The following is a 20,235-nucleotide window of genomic DNA, read 5'->3' as shown; positions in this document are numbered from 1 at the left end:
TTTCCAACTGTCACGATGCATCTTTATAACTTAGTCTTATCCAGTAATCAATTGTCACTAACGTGTATGTTTCCAGACCTTATGTTTGACAGGTAATGGAACTCCAACCCGTTCTGTCCCCATTCCTCTTCATGGCTTTTCTTCTACTACATTCTCCTTCAATGTATATTTATCTTCCGTTTCCATGTGTCCTTGTAGGTTAATTGCCAACCTATTGGCTGACCGCTTCCCCTCCTTAACCACTTTCTACAGTTAGTGCATGAAAACACATAAGCCATTTGGCTCTATATGTGCCCATCGCATCAATCTCGGTTGCTACCTCATCCCTAATCTTGTCTCGCGTATGCACTCCTCCTCACCCAATATGGCTGCCAATGTGCTCCTCTCAATCTCTGCATCATGTCATGCCCCACACGTTATTTAACCGTGGAGACGTATTCCGAACACGCAGCCATTGAGCTTCTTTCCGCGATATCTCGCAGGTAAGCTCCCGTCCTCTATCCTTTCTGATAGCTCTCTCCTCCTCCCCCCGTCCCCTGCCCTAACCCACCTCCTACACCACTCTCCGTGGGTATTCAAGCTTCACATTGGCCACGCCACTGCAGACCATTGGTCTATTGTCCAACCTAATCACAGGTAAGCAGCAACACTCCCTTGACGCGCTCTCCCTCCCAGCCGATGTTCCCACACTCCACTTGCGCAACTCCCTTATCCCGCAGTTATCACCTGAACACGGACACCAGACTGGCCCTCTCCGGGTGACGGTCTCGGACCCTACCAGGATCCTGACCATGGCTGCCATTCACTTGTCCGTACCCTGCCCACGGCTTCATACTCCAACAGCATTCTGCCTTTTACCAGCAACGGACCGCATTAAACGTTCAGAGATAAATAACCCTTAGCAATTTTCACCCCCACTGTCCCTTCATTGCTCCTACCGACTCCGTGGCCGATACCGTTATTGCTTTCCTAGGCCACCGTTCCCCATCGTCACCCCTACTGAGATATCCGGCTGGTTAAGGCCTCTCCACCACCGCTCCAGTGGTAAGTTCCCGTGCAGTAGGTCACTATCTTCCGCCTCCACTAGTACCTCCCCATTAACTGCCATATTTTACATTGTTCTCGCGCGTAATCAACCAGTCGCTTTTGCAACATCCACCCGATCTTCATCCTTTAAACACCATTACCTATTTTTACGAGTCACCATGAGTCCCCTCACTGTGCACAGCCCAGGAAGCCAATTTTCTATTATTTTAAACTCACATCGTCGTACGCACATTGCTGAAAAGGATTGTCCTTTTAATTACTTTACCCTGAAATTCTTATTTCGCCTGTCTTTCTTTCCCCACTTTCTCTATTGTTTTGCAGACTAGTATAAGGAAGTTATAGCTAGAAAAATGTTCTAAACAATTGCTATCCTAAAGAATACCCTTCAATATCTCAAATATATAATTGTATGAGACAGGCACTCTACAACACTAAGTGTAAAACTTTTTTATAGATCAAATTATTTATTTATTCTTGTTATCTAAATTATGTTTTTTTTTTTTTTTTTTTTTTTTTAATTGTACAAAATTATATAGAAGTGGATGACATAGAAAATTAATTACATCTAAATCAGTTCATACAAAGTCAACAATATATACAATTCCAGGTGATAGACGGAGACGTTGACTCAGGCAGTGCGGCAGATGTCTACAACGCGCGTTTCGGCATACATGCCTTCATCGGGTAGCCGTCCACTACTCTAGAGAAAGATGATAAACAATGATATGCTGTGGTTTCAGCTCAGTCAAAATATCGATGTGGGCAGAAATCTGTACACATGTATAAATATGATAATGTTAGAAGAAACGATATCACGGTGTCAGCCCTAAGATTCGTATTAAAAGAGAGCGACAGACCCACGTATTTTCGATATAGATGATGGTATCAGACTCTCCTCAATTTGGAGTCCCATATGGGCGGTGGCGTCTAAATGATGAATTCGTTAAGAAATGAGGCAAATCGTAACGATCGAATTTCAAATCGATGTCTCATCGTTTTTTGCTGAGCTGATTCGGAGCCAGTACGAACCAGACGAAAGGTTGCCTGCATCGCCCGATAAATATCTAAGGAAAATACTGTCACAGGAGCTTCAACATGTAACACTCGGCGATAATTATCGAACAATTTATACTCAACTATTTAAGATTCAGATTTGAAATTTGATCGTTACGAATTGCCTAATTTCTTAACGAATTCATCATTTAGACGCCGACGCTCATTTGGGACTCCAAATTGAGGAGAGTCTGATACCATCATCTATATCGAAAATACGTGGGTCTGTCACTGGAATTGCAGCTGTAAATAGAGGACCCATCTACATGCCGCTCCTCTGCATAGGTCCTTTCAGAGCACGTGGGGTAAGGGATGAGATTCGCTCCACTGTACCTCTTATATTTTAAGCATCATGTTCTTCTGAGCACGTTCTGGTATTTCATATGAACACACTAAGGTATCCCACCACCTTATCCACTACTCCCACTTCTGATACTCTGAACCATTTTAACAAAGCATTTGGTTAAAGTAACTAATTGCAGCTGTTTAACAGAATCACCCTGGCAAGAAATTAATTTTTAGGACTTCTCCCAACACCATGTTTCCATAAAGTGAATCCATTATTATGAGTAGATGCTTGTATCCTCTCAACAGACTAATTTTTAATCTCTATGCATTCTCCAAAGGCCCCATAAGCATAAAATAGCACACATGCACCACATTTATCTTATTTACTTTAAATCTTTTGTTTGTAGTTGTATGAGTATTTCAGTTCTAAAGAGGGATTTGAAGTCTTATTTAAATATCCATAGTTAAAAACATAGACCAACTAATTTAGTTCAAACCATTTACTATAATTGGGGCTCGACGTACTAAGCATTAAAAAAACAATTAGTTATTCGCGACTGCATCTTATCTGCAAATTGCGAGTCACTATGCTATATGTATTATAATGAGACTCAACGTTTTAGCGATTCACTAGGATTAGCAAAATACTGTATTGCACCTAGCGATTTGGTATTTTGCAAATCGCGAACAGGTCTGACAGCGTATGATTACATCACTATTACGAAGCAGATAAGTATATGCTCATTGCAGTCAAGAGGAAAATACAGGGTAGAGAGCTACTTCACAACCAATGAAATCCTTGAAAGTCATAATCAGACAGAACCCAGCGAGGGAAGAAGGAGCCAGGAAGAAGCAGCGCACGTTTGGTGAGAAGGAATTATAAAACCTTGTGGAACATTGTGTGGCCCATAATGGATGAGGTGGTGGTCATTCATCATGCCATTGAGTAAATTTGAAAATGGTGGTACAACTTATGTTTTCGAAAGAAAGGCGGACTACCCGGAGCAAAGAGGCAAGGGCCATAACGATGGTCCTTAGACCCCAGAACTATTCACTTCCATGGAACATATAATAGAATTAATGCTACAAACAGATGTAGTGTCTGGAATTACAGGTACTAATAGGTCTGCTCCGACACCACCATCTTCTAGTACGATATTAAATTTAAATCTTCATTTATTCATAAAGACAGACTATTCAAGTTAGATTAAATCTATGTATATTACAATATAATGCAATATGAACTTATTTCAAATCTGCTTTGTTAACTTTGTGCATAAATGACATACCGTACATACAGTTTGGCGATCAAGTACTTCGCCTTCGACTAAATAACAGAGGCGTGCTCTGCATTGTAGCACTTAGCAAAACAAAACATTATAACACATAAGGTATAGTCAGCATCAGATTTCTGTATAGTCTTACATCAAAGAGAAGTATTCAAACATTATGCTAATGACGGAGCACTGCCATATGGATAAATGATAATACTTGTATTTTCAGAATGGAAATTGAGGTTTGGTAGTTCATTCACTAGTATTGGCGATGTGGTTCTCAACCATCATGATTACAAAAATAGATAATTGCACAAGACACAGCCAACATCTGTATAATCCTAAGGAAGTGCTAATCTGAAGGTCTATGCATACCTGCACTCTCAGTCCGTAGCAGTGTCCTGCAGTCTATCATATGTTTAGGGCTTGAGTGTTACAGTCATTGCATCCCACACCATGACATTTACTCTCCCCCTCAATGCAATGTGTTGAGGGTGTCACACTCCACTTCAGCCCATTTCATCAGTTCTCAAGTGCAAGAGTTCAGAGATGGACCCTGAGATGATTTCTGGGACATGGCCACCGGTTGCTTAGCAAGCAGCCATGCCAAGTTTGTGAATCTATTTACTAACTTTGCAGTCTTCACTCTTAAATAAGCCCAGTATATTTGATTCTAGTGAATGAAAATAGGTTCTACAAGTCACTTACTTTTTTTGCAAACTTTATTTATTAAACAAGGAGTATTCCACACAGGGCACACAGTAACACACATCAGGATACAAGGGGATTGGAAAGAAAACAAAGGGAAGTAAATGAGAGTACAATAGTAATAGAGTCTGGACTAGCTTAGGGACATGTTTGAGGCACGGTATAAGTGTATAGATGTCATCTTCTGGCAATCATAATCAAGGTAGGATCACAACCTTTATATTGGGGAAGACTGGCTGTAGTGCATATACCCTGCTAGTCAGTGAGAAGGGGTACTGTTAGGCAGAGAGATAGTGGTAGGGTGTGGAGGGAAAGGAGAGGGTAGGCAAAGGGGAAGAGTACAATGGGAGACAAAGTAGTCCGATTCCAGGAGTCTGCAGAAGAATATTTTGTGTCCGTGTGTCTCAGACTGGGATGGTCGAAGAATTCTGACACTTCGGTCATGAAAGGGCTCTAGACTGCCTCGAAGAAATGGAATTGATTGTTTGTCATATTATATGCAGTTTTCAAGAATCCTGCTATGCAATATAATTCAGGGAGCCATTCAGTCCACAAGGGGAGAAAGGGCTGCCTCCCGTGGCATAGTATGCAGTTTGGCCGCCGCGACTGGCGTGGCTAGCCATCTGTGGTCGTGAGAGGGACATGTCAGGGAGATCAGAGAAGTCATCGCAGAGCAAGGTGGGACGAGGGAGTAACTCAGACAGCATTATACTGTCGTATGTGCTCCCACATTTGAGAGCAGTATGAAGCAATAGCTGGGCAGGAGCACAGAACCTGAAGTTCGTAGCAGTGGGTGGCATTGCACTGCTAGCATAGGTCATAGGGTAGAGGGTTGGCCCTATTGAGGTTCCGGGGGGTCCAATACCAGTCCTGCAATATTTTAAAGAAGCAAAATTTCAAGCGGTGTCTCCAAGGGCTATATCATGATCCAGGAGAAGTTTGGCCCAGTCTTCCGGGGAGTACGTCTTTTCCAGGAGAGCTGGCCATAGGAGTCTGGTGGCCGAGTGGGTGGTCTTCAATAAGACCAATATAGAGACTGGAAACTAGTACTCTATACCGGCCAAAGGCCCGGAGACACTGTAGTATGGAAGCATGTGATAACTCTTCAGTCTGTGGAACACCGGACGCTCTGAAGCAATGGTATAGATGGCGGTGACGCCGTGCTTCCGCCAGTCGGAGCCCGAATTCTGTACTTTGTTGATCAAAGAATTTGAGTTTGTCACGGTCACAATCGAGGTTTTGTGTGTCACAGCTTCTCCAGGTTGTCCAATGGAACGAGTGCCCTCCTATCTGAAGTGCAGAGTTGGGCCAGAGGGGTCCCGCCAGTGTAACTAGGTCTAGCAGTAGTCACTTCCTGTTTCATCCTATGAACTGACTCCCTGTATAGAGCAAGTTCTGGGCAACTGCAGAACATGTGAGAGATATCTGCTCCAGCCTGACGGTATCTAGGGCACTAGCTGACAGTAGAATATAAATATTCTGTGCAATTTGTGAAGGGTTAGGTATGCTCTAAGAAGTATTTATATTGAAGGAGTTTGTAGGGGTAATCAATTTTCATAGCCCATTCTTTAGGTGTCAATGGCCTGTTGAGTCATGTTTCCACAGATCCCAAAGTTTCATGCGAGGGTGGTTCAGCATTCACCTGCTTCCAGGTGGATGTTATTTGCCTGGTTAACGTCACTAGTGTATTGTGTCGTAGTGCTTCAAACGTTAGTAATTTATGATTGTCAAACAAGTCACCAAGGGTGGTTATATCGTCATAGGTCCAGCTCCCTCTACTTGATGTCGTCCCTATGATGCATCCAAAAGTGTAGCTTAGGTGAGGACTCCGTTTCTGTTTTGGTGCAGTCAAAGAATTTTTCAACAGAAATGTCTGGCCACAACCAGGAATCTAGAAAATTGCCAGAAGGTGTTTCCCTAATCTTACGGCCTCCCATGTATGCTATCTCTGCCAGTTGTGAGCTCCCCATCTACCCTCTGCAGCTGTGCCACCCAATAGTAATTTTCAGAGTCAGGTGTAGCCGGCCTTCCGGCAAGGAGCAACAGATGCAGTGCCACCTTGTTCCTTCTGTCACCTTGTAAGAAAGTAGGATCTGCTTTCAACCTTACCTCCACTTTTTCCTAGTGTTATTCTGTTTTCGGACAAGTCTGACTGGGCTTCTGCTAATCAGGAACCCAGTCACTGTGCTTCCTCCCTAAATTTGACAGTGGCAAGTACTTTGGTACATTCCCAATTGGCTACTAGTGTATCAAGGTAAGTTCCTAGTATATGGTACTATGGTACCCAGGGCATAGGCACGCCAGGGGTCTCCATGGGCTGCAACATGTATTATGCCACCCATGAGAGACCAATCAAACTGTGAGAGGCCTGCCATGGCAGCCTGTTTAAGTTGGTGCTAGCACCACTAACAACAGATATAAGTTTCCTTCTATTTGAGATCACTGCACTTAAAACATATAAGTCACCCCTAAGTCAGGCCTTTTAATCCTGAAGGCAGGGTGTTAGGTTATAAGTGTGAGACATGAGCAGTACACCTCCTACAAACTCCCGAGTCGATTCTCCAGGCTTTATATATGCGGTCAGCCATTTAATACATATAGTGGACATCAAGCAGGGCTTGACAAATCCACTCGACCGCTCGCATTTGCGAGGTAAATTTTATGAGGTCGAGCTATTTTTAGGTCCTACTCGCACTAACTTTTGTTCTCTGTCTTTGAAAACGGAGCAAATGTGACAAGATAAGATTTAAGGGCCTTTTTATTGCTCAGAAAGCAAATGAGCAATAAAGATGCCTTTAAATCTTGTTATCTTGTCACATTTGCTCCACTTTCAGAGACGGAGGTCAAGTAGGTTACTGTTAGGTCGAGGAGTTTTTTTTTTTAAAGTACTAGACCTGGAGGACTAGTACCATTTTTCAGATTTCTCGATCCCTGATCAAGTCATTTACGAGATGTCTAACTATATATTAGCTGCACCGAAACCGGTCATGTTTGGTTTCAAACATGTTGGATCCTACCCCAACACTGAATCCAGTGTTGGATGTGGGATTCAATGTACTGGGGTGCTCCCCTAGGGTGTCCCCTTGTATTCCTGGTACCAGCCTATCAGATTCTAACAGCAAGCTAGTGCTTCTGCCGACCACAGACACATTTCTGGCCTCCTGCTGCTGAGCGGAGATTGAGCAGGGGAAGGTGGACCAATAGGTTAAATGTCACAGGAAGGTCTGCACACCTCCCAGACAGGACTTGGTGTACTGGGCTGGGTTGCTTGCCAGTGCCACCAGGCTGCTTTGAAGGGCACATTTGGTAACCTCCTTGCATACTCCAGTTTTAGCCAGTTTAAGGAGCTCTTGGCTACCATTCTGGCACGAAACTGGAGAGAGGACATGGGAGTATCCTCCCCTCTGTCCAGCCCCTCCTCTGGGAGGGACACTCTAATCATTCCAACCCTTTCCCCAGGGTATTTAAGGGCTTACCTGTGGGTGGCTCTTCAGATTCGTTGTGGGACAAGATTCAAATTCGAAACAACTTCAACCGTCTGGGGAACTTGGTCTTGGCCGGACTTCACCTGGAACTGAAACTGCACCAAGGAAGAATCCTGTTGCTCCTGGTCTTGCTGTTCTGGAGGACTTCTTCATTGTCTGTGCCTGTGCTTCATCCAGGTTACTCTCCAGGCCAAGGACACCCAAAGTATACACCCTTGGAGTAAAAGAGTCACTCCTCTGCATCTGCAGGCACTCCATCAAAGCTGACTGGTCTGCTGCTCCTGATGTCCCAGGGACTCCGAAAGGCTCAGCAACACAGGTGGGGGTCCTGTAACTCCCTCGAGGCCTGACCTCTCTTTTCAGCAAGTTTGAGGCCAGTATCCCTCGTTGGAACCGCTGGAACAGAACCCGCGTGTACAGTGTCAACTTGCTGTGGCCAAGGCTTGTTGGCTCTGTCCTCCAGATAGCTTTGGACTACAAGAAGCTCAAGCATTCAGCATCTCTTCCTGCCAAGATCTTCATCCTCACCACATTCTCTGCACTGTGGGCCTGCATCTTTGGTGAGCTGTTCAAGGTACTCTTGTGGCTCCTGTGCCTTCAGCCTATTGGTCCTCTTGAGGGTCTTCTTTGGATTCAGTGGGCTCCTCGCTTGCTCGGGGCCTGCTCTGACGCTCCTGCGCTTAGTGAGTTCCTTGAACCTTGATGGTCCCAAGACTGCACCTTTTTCATTTACCAAGTCTGTTGTTGCTTCCAAGGCTTGTTGTTGCTCCTGCCGAACAACAACCCCTAGTTCTCGACTTCCGACGTGGGACAACTCGTGAACGGCTCCTAGTCTTCCACAGAGTCACCTGATCCTCACAGCTGAACTGTCATCACTCCTGCATCTTCCGTCATTGGAGTAGACTCTGTCCCCTCTACTTGCAGGTATTCCTTTCCAAGAATCCATCCTTGGATTCCACCGGACTCTTTCACCTTCCTTACCAGCAGCATCTTTGCTGAAGTTCTCCATTGTTGTCAACGGCTGATTCCGACGTCACTTCGCACCCAATCACCCGGCTTCCCTGGTGTAGGTATTCTGGTTCTAGGGGTATCTACGGGTGGATGACTCTCCAACATCTTGTCTTTCACTGGGTTTCTTCAAGGTCCGTTGGGGAAATGGCCTTTTTCTTGAAAACTGTAACAGCGACTTTCCCACTGACTTGCGTGGAGTACGCGGCTGTGTTTCCACTCTGCACACGGAAAGCCTCCTGGGTACTTTACCTTTTTTTTTTTGCAGAGTTTTATATAGCGCGAACTAGACCCGAACCGAATCAGGTATCTGAGCGCTTTACATAGCACCAGTTACGTTACATGAGGACACACTTTCATTTTAGGCACGGGGAGATTAAGTGATTTGCCCAGAATGACAGGAGGTTATTTTTGGCGTCGTTACCGAGACTCGAACCCAGATCCCCAGGTCCGAGGTCGAGCGCCTTAGCCGTTAGGCCAACCCCTCTCCCCTTGGGTGAGTTCCTGGGTCCCCAGCAGGCCTGAGTGTTCTGGTCCAAGTCCCGACTCTGTTCACAGTTCGCATTCCACTTCTTTAGTATATGGTTTGGTCTCCCCCTAGAGACCACTGTGTATTCGTGTTTACTTACCTGTTTTATATTTGAAATATTGTGTGTATTGCGTTGCTATCTCTGGGTAGGGGATATACCAATGTGTTAGTTTGTGTGTATAATACAAATACTTATTTTTATAACTACACTGTGTGATTATTTTTCGTTTAAACTACACTGCATGACTAGTTCTGGTAAAGCAAGCTGCTGAACACTCCTTTGGACTAAACCTAAAGGCTGCTCTCCACAGCTACCACTTAGAGAGCTTTCTGTGGTTGTAGAATAACCACTAAAATCACAAGGGTTGTCTACATTAGTGCAAGATGCTTCACTTAAATAAGTGTGCAACATATATTAAGCCAGGCTCTTACTTTGGTGTGCAGCGGTTGGGATTTGAACCTGCACTGATTTACCAGCTAATCTAGGTGCGGATTACAGGAAAAACATCACTAGCATTAGGCACATATATATATAAAATATTTTTGTTACAGCAAGTTCTACTAAAATTTTAGATTGGTTTTCAAGGGCCTAGCACAACCCTTTCTCCAATCTTTAGAAGTTTAGATTTCACTAGGCTAGGTAGGTGCAATAGCACACTACACCTAGTCACCATGTCCTTAGTTATGGAACCCAGTGGATCCCAACCCTGTAGATATAGTGGTCATAAGTTCCAGGAACTCTAGTAAACTGAAGACAGGTAGCAACCCTAACACTAAACAACTCCTAGTGCTGCCTTTGCTGGACGACCTCCAGAATCATGATGGGTAACAGCATAGCTTGCAGAGAAAATAAACAACACTAGCATCCTTAAGAAAAAGTACTACAAAGAAGCCCGAAAGACATGTAGTTTGCAAGAAGGTTTTGGAAAAAAGGTTGGTCTAATCAAGGTTAAAATCTTTAGAAATCTGTGGATACATAGAAAATGAATATATTCCAAATACAAATGGGACGATTTCATATTAAAAGTGCCTCATCAGAGGAAGGTAAATACAATAACCAACAAGCATTTGCAATGCAATAGGTCTCGCATTCACACGAGTTTGAGCTATTGGCATTATAAATGACAATGCCTTTTATTTATGTTTTGGGTTTTAAAACATAAATAAACGGCATTGTCATTTACAATACTAATAGCTTAAACTCTCCCAAATGCGAGACATATTGCATTGCAATAAAGGGCCTTCTCGAACGCTTGTTTGATTGTAAATATCAGAGGAAGAGACCAGCCTGCAACGTCTTCAAAGTAGTGGTAAATAGTGCAGTGGAGAAGATGTGTAAATGTTGTAAATTACACAGACACAAAGTGTGAAGTGAGAGTTACATATGATCCGAGCTATAAACACTAACAAAGTGTTCCTACACCTTTCGCTCTGTCATTATACTGTTGCAGCTCGGTAGGAAGAGCGGGGGGCTATTTCCTGCCCTCTCCGTAATTTGAGTGTGCAGTGTGGCTTTGCATAATGTCATTGCTATCTTTGACCTAATAAAAAACACTCCAGCTTTAGTAGGGCCCTGTCTTTACCTCCTGGTGAAGGGCGGGCTGTGCTTTATGGGAACCTACAGGCTCGTGTGATTTTGTTTTTCATTCAGAAAGAGAACTGATGATGGTTGTGGGTGGGCCCTGGGGCTGTCCTGGTAGGGGTCCGGTCCACCCCCATCTAGAACCGGGCTTGGCTCTAAGCATGGTGTGGCACCACATATCGGTATGAGAAGCTGATGAAGTGTGAGACAATGTTCAGTCATGCATGTGGATATTAACATTAACTATTTGACTACTTCACTCTAGTATTTAAGAGCGTGGTAAGGGGCCAGGCTTTTAATACTCTCTGAAACTCCAGATGGTTGTAGTCTAGTGGGTAGTGAGTTCCATATGTTACCAATTTTGAAATTTGCTGCACTATGTTGCCCACAAAGAATGCCAAAAGTGTATACATTTCAGCCCAGTCTATGAAGTGACTGATGGATGGTGGTAAACGGATTGGAAGGTTTAAATGCACAGGTCTTTTTGCCTGTTACCCCTCCGAAAGAAAGGGGGCTTACTAGCCTCTCCCATATAAAACAGTGGAGTTTTTTCTATGCCCTTATAGTTTGTGGTGAGTTGTATGCTATGCATGGAGTGTGTAGGACAAGGGCACCATGTACATGTTTCGTGGGTCCAAAACTTTAAACTCTAAAGTTGCCTGGGGGAATATACACCTGTGCTCTTCCAGTCCAATACCTGAGAGCTACCCCCGCCCCCCCCCTCCTTCCTGTGTTGTGCTGCGCATAGAACTGCAGCCTGAAGGCCTATGCTGTGTGGTATCTGTCACAGTCAATATTTATAAAAAGCTTGAACAGCTGATATGAAGTCCCATTCCAGCACTCAGTCTGCCTGCACGGACTGTGAGACCTCTCCGGTCCTCAGAAGGATTCCCCCCTTGAAGTGTAATCACTGCACCAGACTGCTCTGATAATTCCACATTTTAACACTTGTTTATCATTATGTGCAGTGCTTAAGTTATTCAGTAATTGAGCCCTTGATGCACTATCTGTACGATTTTATGCTTAGAATGGTTCTGTTTATTAATGTGTGTCTTTATACGATTGCGCTGACTGTGTGGTTTTTAAAACGCATATATACACATTAACCAAAAATATGTAAAAATACAGTCCCCTGACAAGACAAGGTGGAAGACTTTCATTTTCAACATAAGCGCTCTTCAAGAGCAATGGCAGTGCAGGTAACCTACCAGAAATAGGGTTCACTTTTAAGTTGATCGACAGCACCTTAAAGTTCATAGCCTGCGCATCGCTTTTAGTAGGGATAGAGCACCCCACAAGGAGGCAGGGAATCACCTTTTAGCCATGTCATGCTTGGCCTGCCATCAAGGATGTGCCCCGTGAACCTATTGAACGAAACTGAGGTTCCACCTCGAACATGCCCCCCAAAGGTGGCCGAAAGAATAGTAATGCTTTGCGAATGCGTCACATACCCTTAAAAACACTGTCTACTGAAGTTTTACACGACTGGAAACGTGACTCTTAGAAACAACAGCTCTTGTCTCTCAGGCTCAAGCCATTTAAGCGCCTAGATTGAATCTTCAAAATAAATGTACTCCAGTTCTGCGGTTTTAGAAGTGTAGGCGTGACACGTATATTAGCTTAGATGTGCTTCGAGGCAGACAGTCCACGTGACGCTACATAAATCCTCACCCCTCAAAGAACAAGCAAACAAATAAGCAGCAAACAAATAAGCAAAAAACAAATCCCCCCCGGCCCTCGCTTACCTACGGCCACAGAAACGCTGGAACACGCTGTGACGCACACCGCAAGTCGGCCTGGAGCGCGCCCGAGAAGAGACGCGGGAGGACAGGAGCGTGACGCGCATGAACGTGCACGTTGACGTTCCCGCGCGTTCACGGACCTGAGTCGGCTCGTGCACAGGCCAGTAGCGGCTCGTGCACAGCTCTATCTCCCTTGCCAGTTAACACGGTGACTATAGAACTCGCTGGCGGGAGCGCTTCGCGCTCCAACGCCAGCTCGACCTAAAAAGGAAGGTATGAATGTAAACCTCAACTGTAAAATAATTAGAAAGGCTGTACTGGTTATGAGCCTTGGGAATAGAACAGAAAAAAGGGTGAATGAAAACAGTGGTTTTGCAAATATGACCAACACATCAGATGGCTTAATCTTCAAGTAGTAACACATCCAAGTCATGAGCAGAATGGTGATTGGACCACCTTGCAGTAAAAAAATAGAAAGTCTGTGAACTCATTCACCAAACTTTGTAGCATGAACAGCAGAAAACAGAGCATTCAGTATAGCGCAATAAAGGTTTGATTTGGTTTTAAAGATACAAACATCAAGCAAATGTAAACATCGAATACACAAGAACGAGACATGTGCAACATCATTATACATCTGAATATAATAAACTTGTACAGGCCTTGTATATGCATGACAAGTAGGATAAATATGAAAGTCATGACCATGAGAAATAACACAAACTTAAGGAACGAAAATGTCACCAATAAGAAGTCTGTAACATGCGAAATAAAACTCTTCACTCTGATGCCCTTTATCTGATTGCCTGGAAGACAACACTCTGCAGTTTCCCTAAGTTTGACAATTCATGTCTCTGCAAAGAAGTATCCAAGTATCACAAAGATTTTAACATGTGACATTGCTGTAAAAAGTGCTCTAGATTCCTTCAGACATAAAGCTATCTCATGTTTGAGAGCCAGTGTGGCAACTATTGTTTGTCTGCTAAGATCACTAAACAAGTGTTGTTATTCAATAAGAGAAGCACTGCATGTGACACACACAAGCTCATTTGATGAAAAACTTGAAATGAACAGAAAACAATGCGTTAACACGTCTCACATATATTTTATTTGTAGAAGTACGTGAAAGACCACTAACCTGATGAAGACAGTTTGCTTTTTTAATTTGCTACTAATAGCGTTTGCCTCCTGGATCATCATGGACAGCTTCATGGAATTCCAATTAGGCTTGACTAGGAGAAAAAGAAGACATAAAAACATTGCTGACAAACTAGGAACTAGGTTTCACACCTGACTAAGAATAACCAATGGGTCGCAACCAGCAAACAATTTTGCTTTTGTATTATATAAACAGAGAAAGAAAGGAGGTATGCAGGCCAACAGGACAATGTCAGGATTTATTAATTTTTAATTTATCTCAAGTTAAAATTGATTGGATCAGAGCAAAATGTAACATCTGGTGTGGAGTTTCGAGCACAATCGAACAAGTTACTTACCTTCGGTAGCAATATATCTGCAAGAGACCTAGATTAGTTATGGATTCTCACCTTCGAATTACCCCCAGGCGTCAATAGGTGGCGTTGGTCGACTCCGCATTCATCACTGGCGTCGTGATGGCAGGAATAACGTTGCGGTATCTACTCAGACGCCGCCCTTGCACACTGACATCAGTTCTTTACATGACTTTCCATGCCAGAAGCACAGAGACATGCAAGACACTGACCACTGGTGCACGAAAACTAGGGCCCTGAAAGGGAGTTCCTTACTCTAGAAGTCAGTTCACTGAACAGGGAGGATGGGTGGGGCGGTGAGGAATCCATAACTAATCTATGTCTCTTACAAATATATCGCTACCGAAGGTAAGTAACTTGTTCATCTGAAAAAGACAATTAGTTATGGATTCCTCACCTTAGAATAGATACCCCAGTAATACCAACCCCGTGGTGGGTCTGCAAAATAAGTTCACACCAGAAAGTCCTGGGGAACAGAACGGCCGAAGAAGCCCTCCCATCGGACTTGGCTGTCCAGGCAGTAGTGTTTGGTAAACATGTGCAGTGCAGCCCACGTAGCTGCCTGGCAGATGTCAAGGAGGGGACTCCACGACCCAAAGCAGTAGTGGCTGCAGTCGCCCTGGTGGAATGGGCACACAACCCAACTGGAGGTTCCTTTTTCGCTAAGGAATAGCAGATTTTGATGCAAAGAACAACCCATCTGGAGATGGTCCATTTTTGCACTACCAGACCTTTCTTGGTGACCATATAACCGACTAAGAGATGGTCATCCTCCTGGAATTGCTTTGTGCAATCAAGATGGAATGAAAGTGCATGTTTTGGATCCAGACAGTGGAGCCTCTCTTCCTCTTTAGAAGGATGCGGAGGCAGACAAAGTGATGGTCTGTCCTATAAGGAGAGAGTTAACCACTTTGGGAAGGAAATAAAGCCTAGTGCGGAAGACAACTTTGTCTGGATGAACAGCCTCGAAAAGAAGGTTAAAAGAAAGGGCTTGTAGCTCCCTCATTCTGCGAGCAGAGGTGAGGGCAACCAGAAAGACAGTTTTAGGGGTCAAAAGTCTGAGAGGACAGTTGTGTAGCGGCTCGAAAGGAGCACACATCAGGTAAGTAAAAACCAGGTTCAAGTCCCACTGGGGCATCACGAAAGGAGTTGGAGGAAAAAATGAGTAATGCCCCGAAGGAAGCGATTTACAATAGGGGATTTGAAAAGAGAAGGCTGGTCAGGCAGCTGAAGGAAGTCCGAAATGGCCAAAAGATAGCCATTGAGAGTTCCCAGAGCAGAGCCCTGCTGGGCCAAAGAAAGAATGAAAAGGAGAACTTCTGAAAGGGGTGAAGAAAGGGGATCCACAGCCTTTGCTGTACACCATGCCACAAATTTGTTCCATCTACAGCCGTATTCTTTGTTAGTGGAGGGACGCCTGGCTGCCCAGATAACATTACAGACTTTGGGAGGAAGGTCGAAAGCTGTCAACTAACGCCGCTTAATCTCCACGCAAGTAGGTGGAGACAGGACAGGTTCGGATGGAGGACCGTCCCCTGCTGCTGCGACAGAAGATCCTCCCGAAGAGGCAGTCTGATCGGAAGATCGATGCCCATGTGTGATAGCTCGGGATACCAGACGCTCCGTGCCCAATCAGGAGCCACAAGAATGACTTGGGTCCAGTCGTGCTTGATCTTTTTCAGCACTCTGGGCAGGAGTGGTATAGGCGGAAAGGCGTATAGAAAACCGCAACTCCACTCGCGACAAAAAGTGTTGCTGAGTGAGTGTCACTTTGGAAATTCCAACGTACAGAACTGCTGACATTGCGCGTTCTCTTCGGTGGCAAATAGATCTAGCCAAGGCTCTCCCCACTGCTGAAAGAGACCTTGCACCACCTCAGAGTAAAGACTACATTCGTGACCCATCATGTACCTGCGGCTAAGTTCGTCCGCCCTAGCGTTCAGAGAACCTGCCAGGTGTTGAACCACCAAGGATATACCCTGATGTTCCAATCATGTCCAAAGGCGGAGCGCCTCTTGACGTAGGGTCCAAGACCCCACCCGCCCTGTTTGTTGCAGTACATGGCGGTGGTGTTGTCCGTGAACACCTGCACTGCTCTTCCCTGGACAGAGTAAAGGAATGCCTTCAGTGCAAGACGAATCGCTGGAAGCTCCAGAAGGTTGATCTGGAGCCCGGACTCCGCCGGAGACCAGAGGCCTCGGATCTCCGCCTATCCCATGCGGCCGCCCCACCCAAGCAGTGATGCATTCGTCACCACTGTTAACTCTGGTTGGGGAAGGGAGAGGGACCTGCCATCGACCCAATCCTGGTTCGTTTTCAGCCTTAAATCAATGGAAACTGTTTTAGCAGAGTATTCCACTTTGAATAGGCAACCTGGGATATGGAACAGAGGAAGCGGTCCACAGGTGAAGGTTCCTTAACCACCGCCTCCCCTTTCACACACCCACCAGGCATTTCCTCTCTGCTCAACTGGCCCCCACCCCACGGGTCCACAAGACCACAGCTGGAGGAAGATCCTTCTGCTACCTTGCTGAGAGGTAACTGTCCAAAGTATCCTATCTGGTCCCCTAGACCTCTGTCCTGTCGGAATTGGTCTCCCAACCCAAGCCGGAGTTGCCGCTCTACCTTAGGCACATGTTGCATCCATACATCCCAGCCCATCAGCCTAGATTTATTGAGCTATTAATTCTATGCCTCAAACGCATTCGAACGGCCAGAGTAGAGTGATATTGTGAATAGCAAGAGACAGGGTCTAACTCTTGATGATGTTCGGGATCAGCAGCTGCAGGGAAGGGGAGTGGTTTAACAGTATGTTATTAACTGCTATGTGTTATTTTTGTTCATTTGTGTTGTGTAATAATTTTAATTGCACTGCATTATAGTATAGTATTTCTTTATATCACACTTGACATGGCTTTGCTCAAAATTCTAGTATTTCCCATAAAGTCATAGTGTCTGGGAGGGTCCATCCTGTCTGGTAAAATTGCTTTTTTACCTTTATTCTCCCATCACTCAACTGTTCACTCAGTTATCTGGTCACATTCTTTTTTATTTTAATCTTCAGATCCATTCATTAGGCAAAATATTCATGTGAAAGTGGTTTGTGGATATGTATATGCCTGGTGCAGTGAGACTGACTGACACATCTACATCCTGTCAATCATCGATCAAGCAGACTGTTACAGTGGCAAAACGAAGGTTTTGATTGAAGTTAAAACTTCTTTATCCGAAGGCAAGGAGTCATGGCAGCTGCTCGTCCAGGTACAAGTGACTAATTGCCACCAATTCTAACCATGACATTCATAAGTGGTATGAGAGTCCTTCCAAGGCTCTAATTCCACATTCTGGTCTAATCCTGGCAGACCCCATTTCCAGGACAGACATAGAAATTACATAACTCCCTTCTTACAAATAATCAATAAATGAAATTAAATGATACCTAGACACACTTCTACAAATACACTCCACTCAATCCAAAACAATTCACACAACACACACTAACTCAGCTTGACACAGATGAACGACACAAAACATTAAGCTACAAGTCACAAACCCATCTCACCTAACCGTGGAGAGCAACTACCCTTAACGCGATTCCACCTGTAAGTCGAATTCTTCTACTGGCAAAATCTCCCTTTCAAAAGAGGGCCGTCCAGACCTTTCTTGTGTCCTCTTAATAACTACAATTTCACATGCTGCACTCAAATCTTCACTCATTCCTGATACCACCTTACTCTCCCTTTTATCCCGTGACCTGCATATCACTCATTTGAAGTCGTTCCTAACAAATCGGAGTCAGACATTAATGTACATCCTCTACACTCTTCTCCTTCCGCTTCTTCTTTTCCACACATTCCTATTTTTTTGATAAACAGCAACACACCTCAAATTCCAGAGCTGAAAATTCTCTATTTGGACCCAAATTCCACACACAGAATGTACTTTAAACAGGCATTTAGATTTTGACAAACCTGCACTTGAAGCACCTGACTTCACCTTCACCTAATATCCTTTCTTGATTTTTGTCTGATCACTCACACTTTGTCATCTTGTTTTTCCCTTTATGTCTACAGTGCTGCAACCATCTTGGATTTGATTTTGTTCCCTGAGATCTCCCTCTCAAACTCAGAGGCACTCTTTGCTAGGAAATCAACAACAGTGGTAAGATGAGCCTAAAGAATATCTTTCAGTGCCTGAGATATTAAGACCCGATTTCATCACAAATTCATTGGTCTATTTTTTCCAGCCAATTTACACTTGCCACTTGTCCATTCCATTGGGAATCGTAAAGTGTGGTGTGAAGAATGTGTTTGATTCCACACCTTGAAAGAAAATGTTTATTTCATCCGATGTGAGATGAGTACCATTATCGGTTACCAAGTAAGCAGGCATACCATTTATAATAAAATATCTTTCAGCACCTTCACTGTTGACTGGGTAATGTTTTTTATGAACACTAATTCGGTCTATTAACATTCTTAGGTGACAAGAGAGTCCTTCGAAGGCTCTAATTCCACATTCTAGGCTAGTCTAGTCCTGGCGAAAACCCATGTCTTGAGTACATCACTTAAAACTGTGGTGGCAGTGTTCCGCGAACTGCATTCACAGAAGTGATTTTGCGGGCACTTTTGTAAAAATTGCGGCATTTTTACAAAAGGGCCGATTTCGCGGCAAACCGTGAAATCGCGAAATCCTGGAGGGTCTGTCTTGTGAACTTCCTTGTCTTTCTTCGCACCCGCAAAACCAATAAGAGGTGGATCATCCACACAGAAACCTTTGGTAGGACTGATATAATATGAAAGCCCTCTTTTTAGGTCCAGAAGGTGGAGTCTCTCCTCTTCCTAGGTAGGATGAGGGGGCGGCGAAGAAGGTAGCCCGTGCGATAGTCTGCCAGATGCGAAAAGGTGTAACTACCTTTTGGTAAAAAGCAGGCACAGGTCCTAATGACAAGCTTGTTCAGGGAAAAAGTTGTGTACATGGGTTGAACCAAAAGTGCCTGCAATTCGGTAACCTTCCTGGCAGATATGTGATAGCCACAAGGAAGGATTTTTTGATGTTCAGGAGTCTCAGGAGTCAGCTGTGCATGTGGTCAAATTAAAAAGGTGAGAACTAAAATCAGGTCCCACTGTGGCATGATAAAAGGTATAGCGGTAATGTGCTGTAAACCTTTCAGGAAACCTGTCACAACAGGTGACTTGAACAAGATGGGTTGATCCAGCAACCGCAGGAAGGCTGATATGGTGGAAAGGTACTCTTTAACTGTGCCCAAGGCAGGGTCCTTATGGGAAGGAATAAGGCAAGGATGCAGACAGAGGATCAATGGGTTTGGCTGCCAGAATGGATTTGAATACTTTGGGAGGGAGATGAAACACACTCAACTGTCACTGCTCAATTTCCAAGCATGGAGAATGTGCAAGTTTCGGTGCAGGACCCTGCCCTGTTGATGAGGCAGAATATTCTCCAGAAGGGGCAGCCTGATCGGAGGACAGATGCTCAGGGTACTGGGCTCAGCTTTTTCAATCAAGATGACTTCGGTTCAGTCATGTTTGATCTTCTCGAGAAATCTGAGTGAGAGTGAGAGTGAGAGTGAGAGTGAGAGTGAGAGTGAGAGAGAGAGAGAGAGAGAGAGAGAGAGAGAGAGAGAGAGAGAGAGAGAGAGAGAACAGACGCATATATGTTCTGCACCAAGAGAATGCATAAAGTTAAATAAAAAGCAGTGGCTAGTCCAGAGATGCATGGGCTTCCTTTCAGCAAAGCCCTCACTGATGTCCTGCTTGGGGCCTGGGCCAAGCCCCACACAGGAGGCCTGTGCACAAGACAACTGCCTGCATAAAGTTCAATAAAAAGCAGTGGTTAGTCCAGAGATGTATGTGGCTACCTCTTCTTCTTTTTAGCAAAGCACACTGATGTCGTGCTCGGGTCTGGGCCAAGCCCTGTACAGGAGCACCTTTGCACAGGACAAAAACCTGCCGCCGCCACCCTGCTCCTGAGGACCCAGCTTTCCACAC

The 20,235-nt window shown here is 44.6% G+C and overlaps 1 protein-coding gene across 1 annotated transcript in view; it reads right to left on the bottom strand.

The window, feature by feature from the left end:
* The window catches only part of KIF14 (kinesin family member 14), a 606,238-nt gene that overhangs the window by 291,468 nt on the left and 294,535 nt on the right, over positions 1–20,235 (bottom strand). The window contains exon 20 of the mRNA XM_078641003.1: positions 13,855–13,948. Coding sequence (XP_078497129.1) covers positions 13,855–13,948 — 94 coding nt within the window. The remainder of the gene's footprint in view (positions 1–13,854; positions 13,949–20,235) is intronic.

This window comes from Lissotriton helveticus, chromosome 1_1 (genome assembly GCF_964261635.1).
Source record: "Lissotriton helveticus chromosome 1_1, aLisHel1.1, whole genome shotgun sequence".
Taxonomy (NCBI): domain Eukaryota; kingdom Metazoa; phylum Chordata; class Amphibia; order Caudata; family Salamandridae; genus Lissotriton; species Lissotriton helveticus.
Note: the sequence above shows the minus strand (reverse complement) of the source record. Positions and strands in the feature narration are given on the sequence as shown.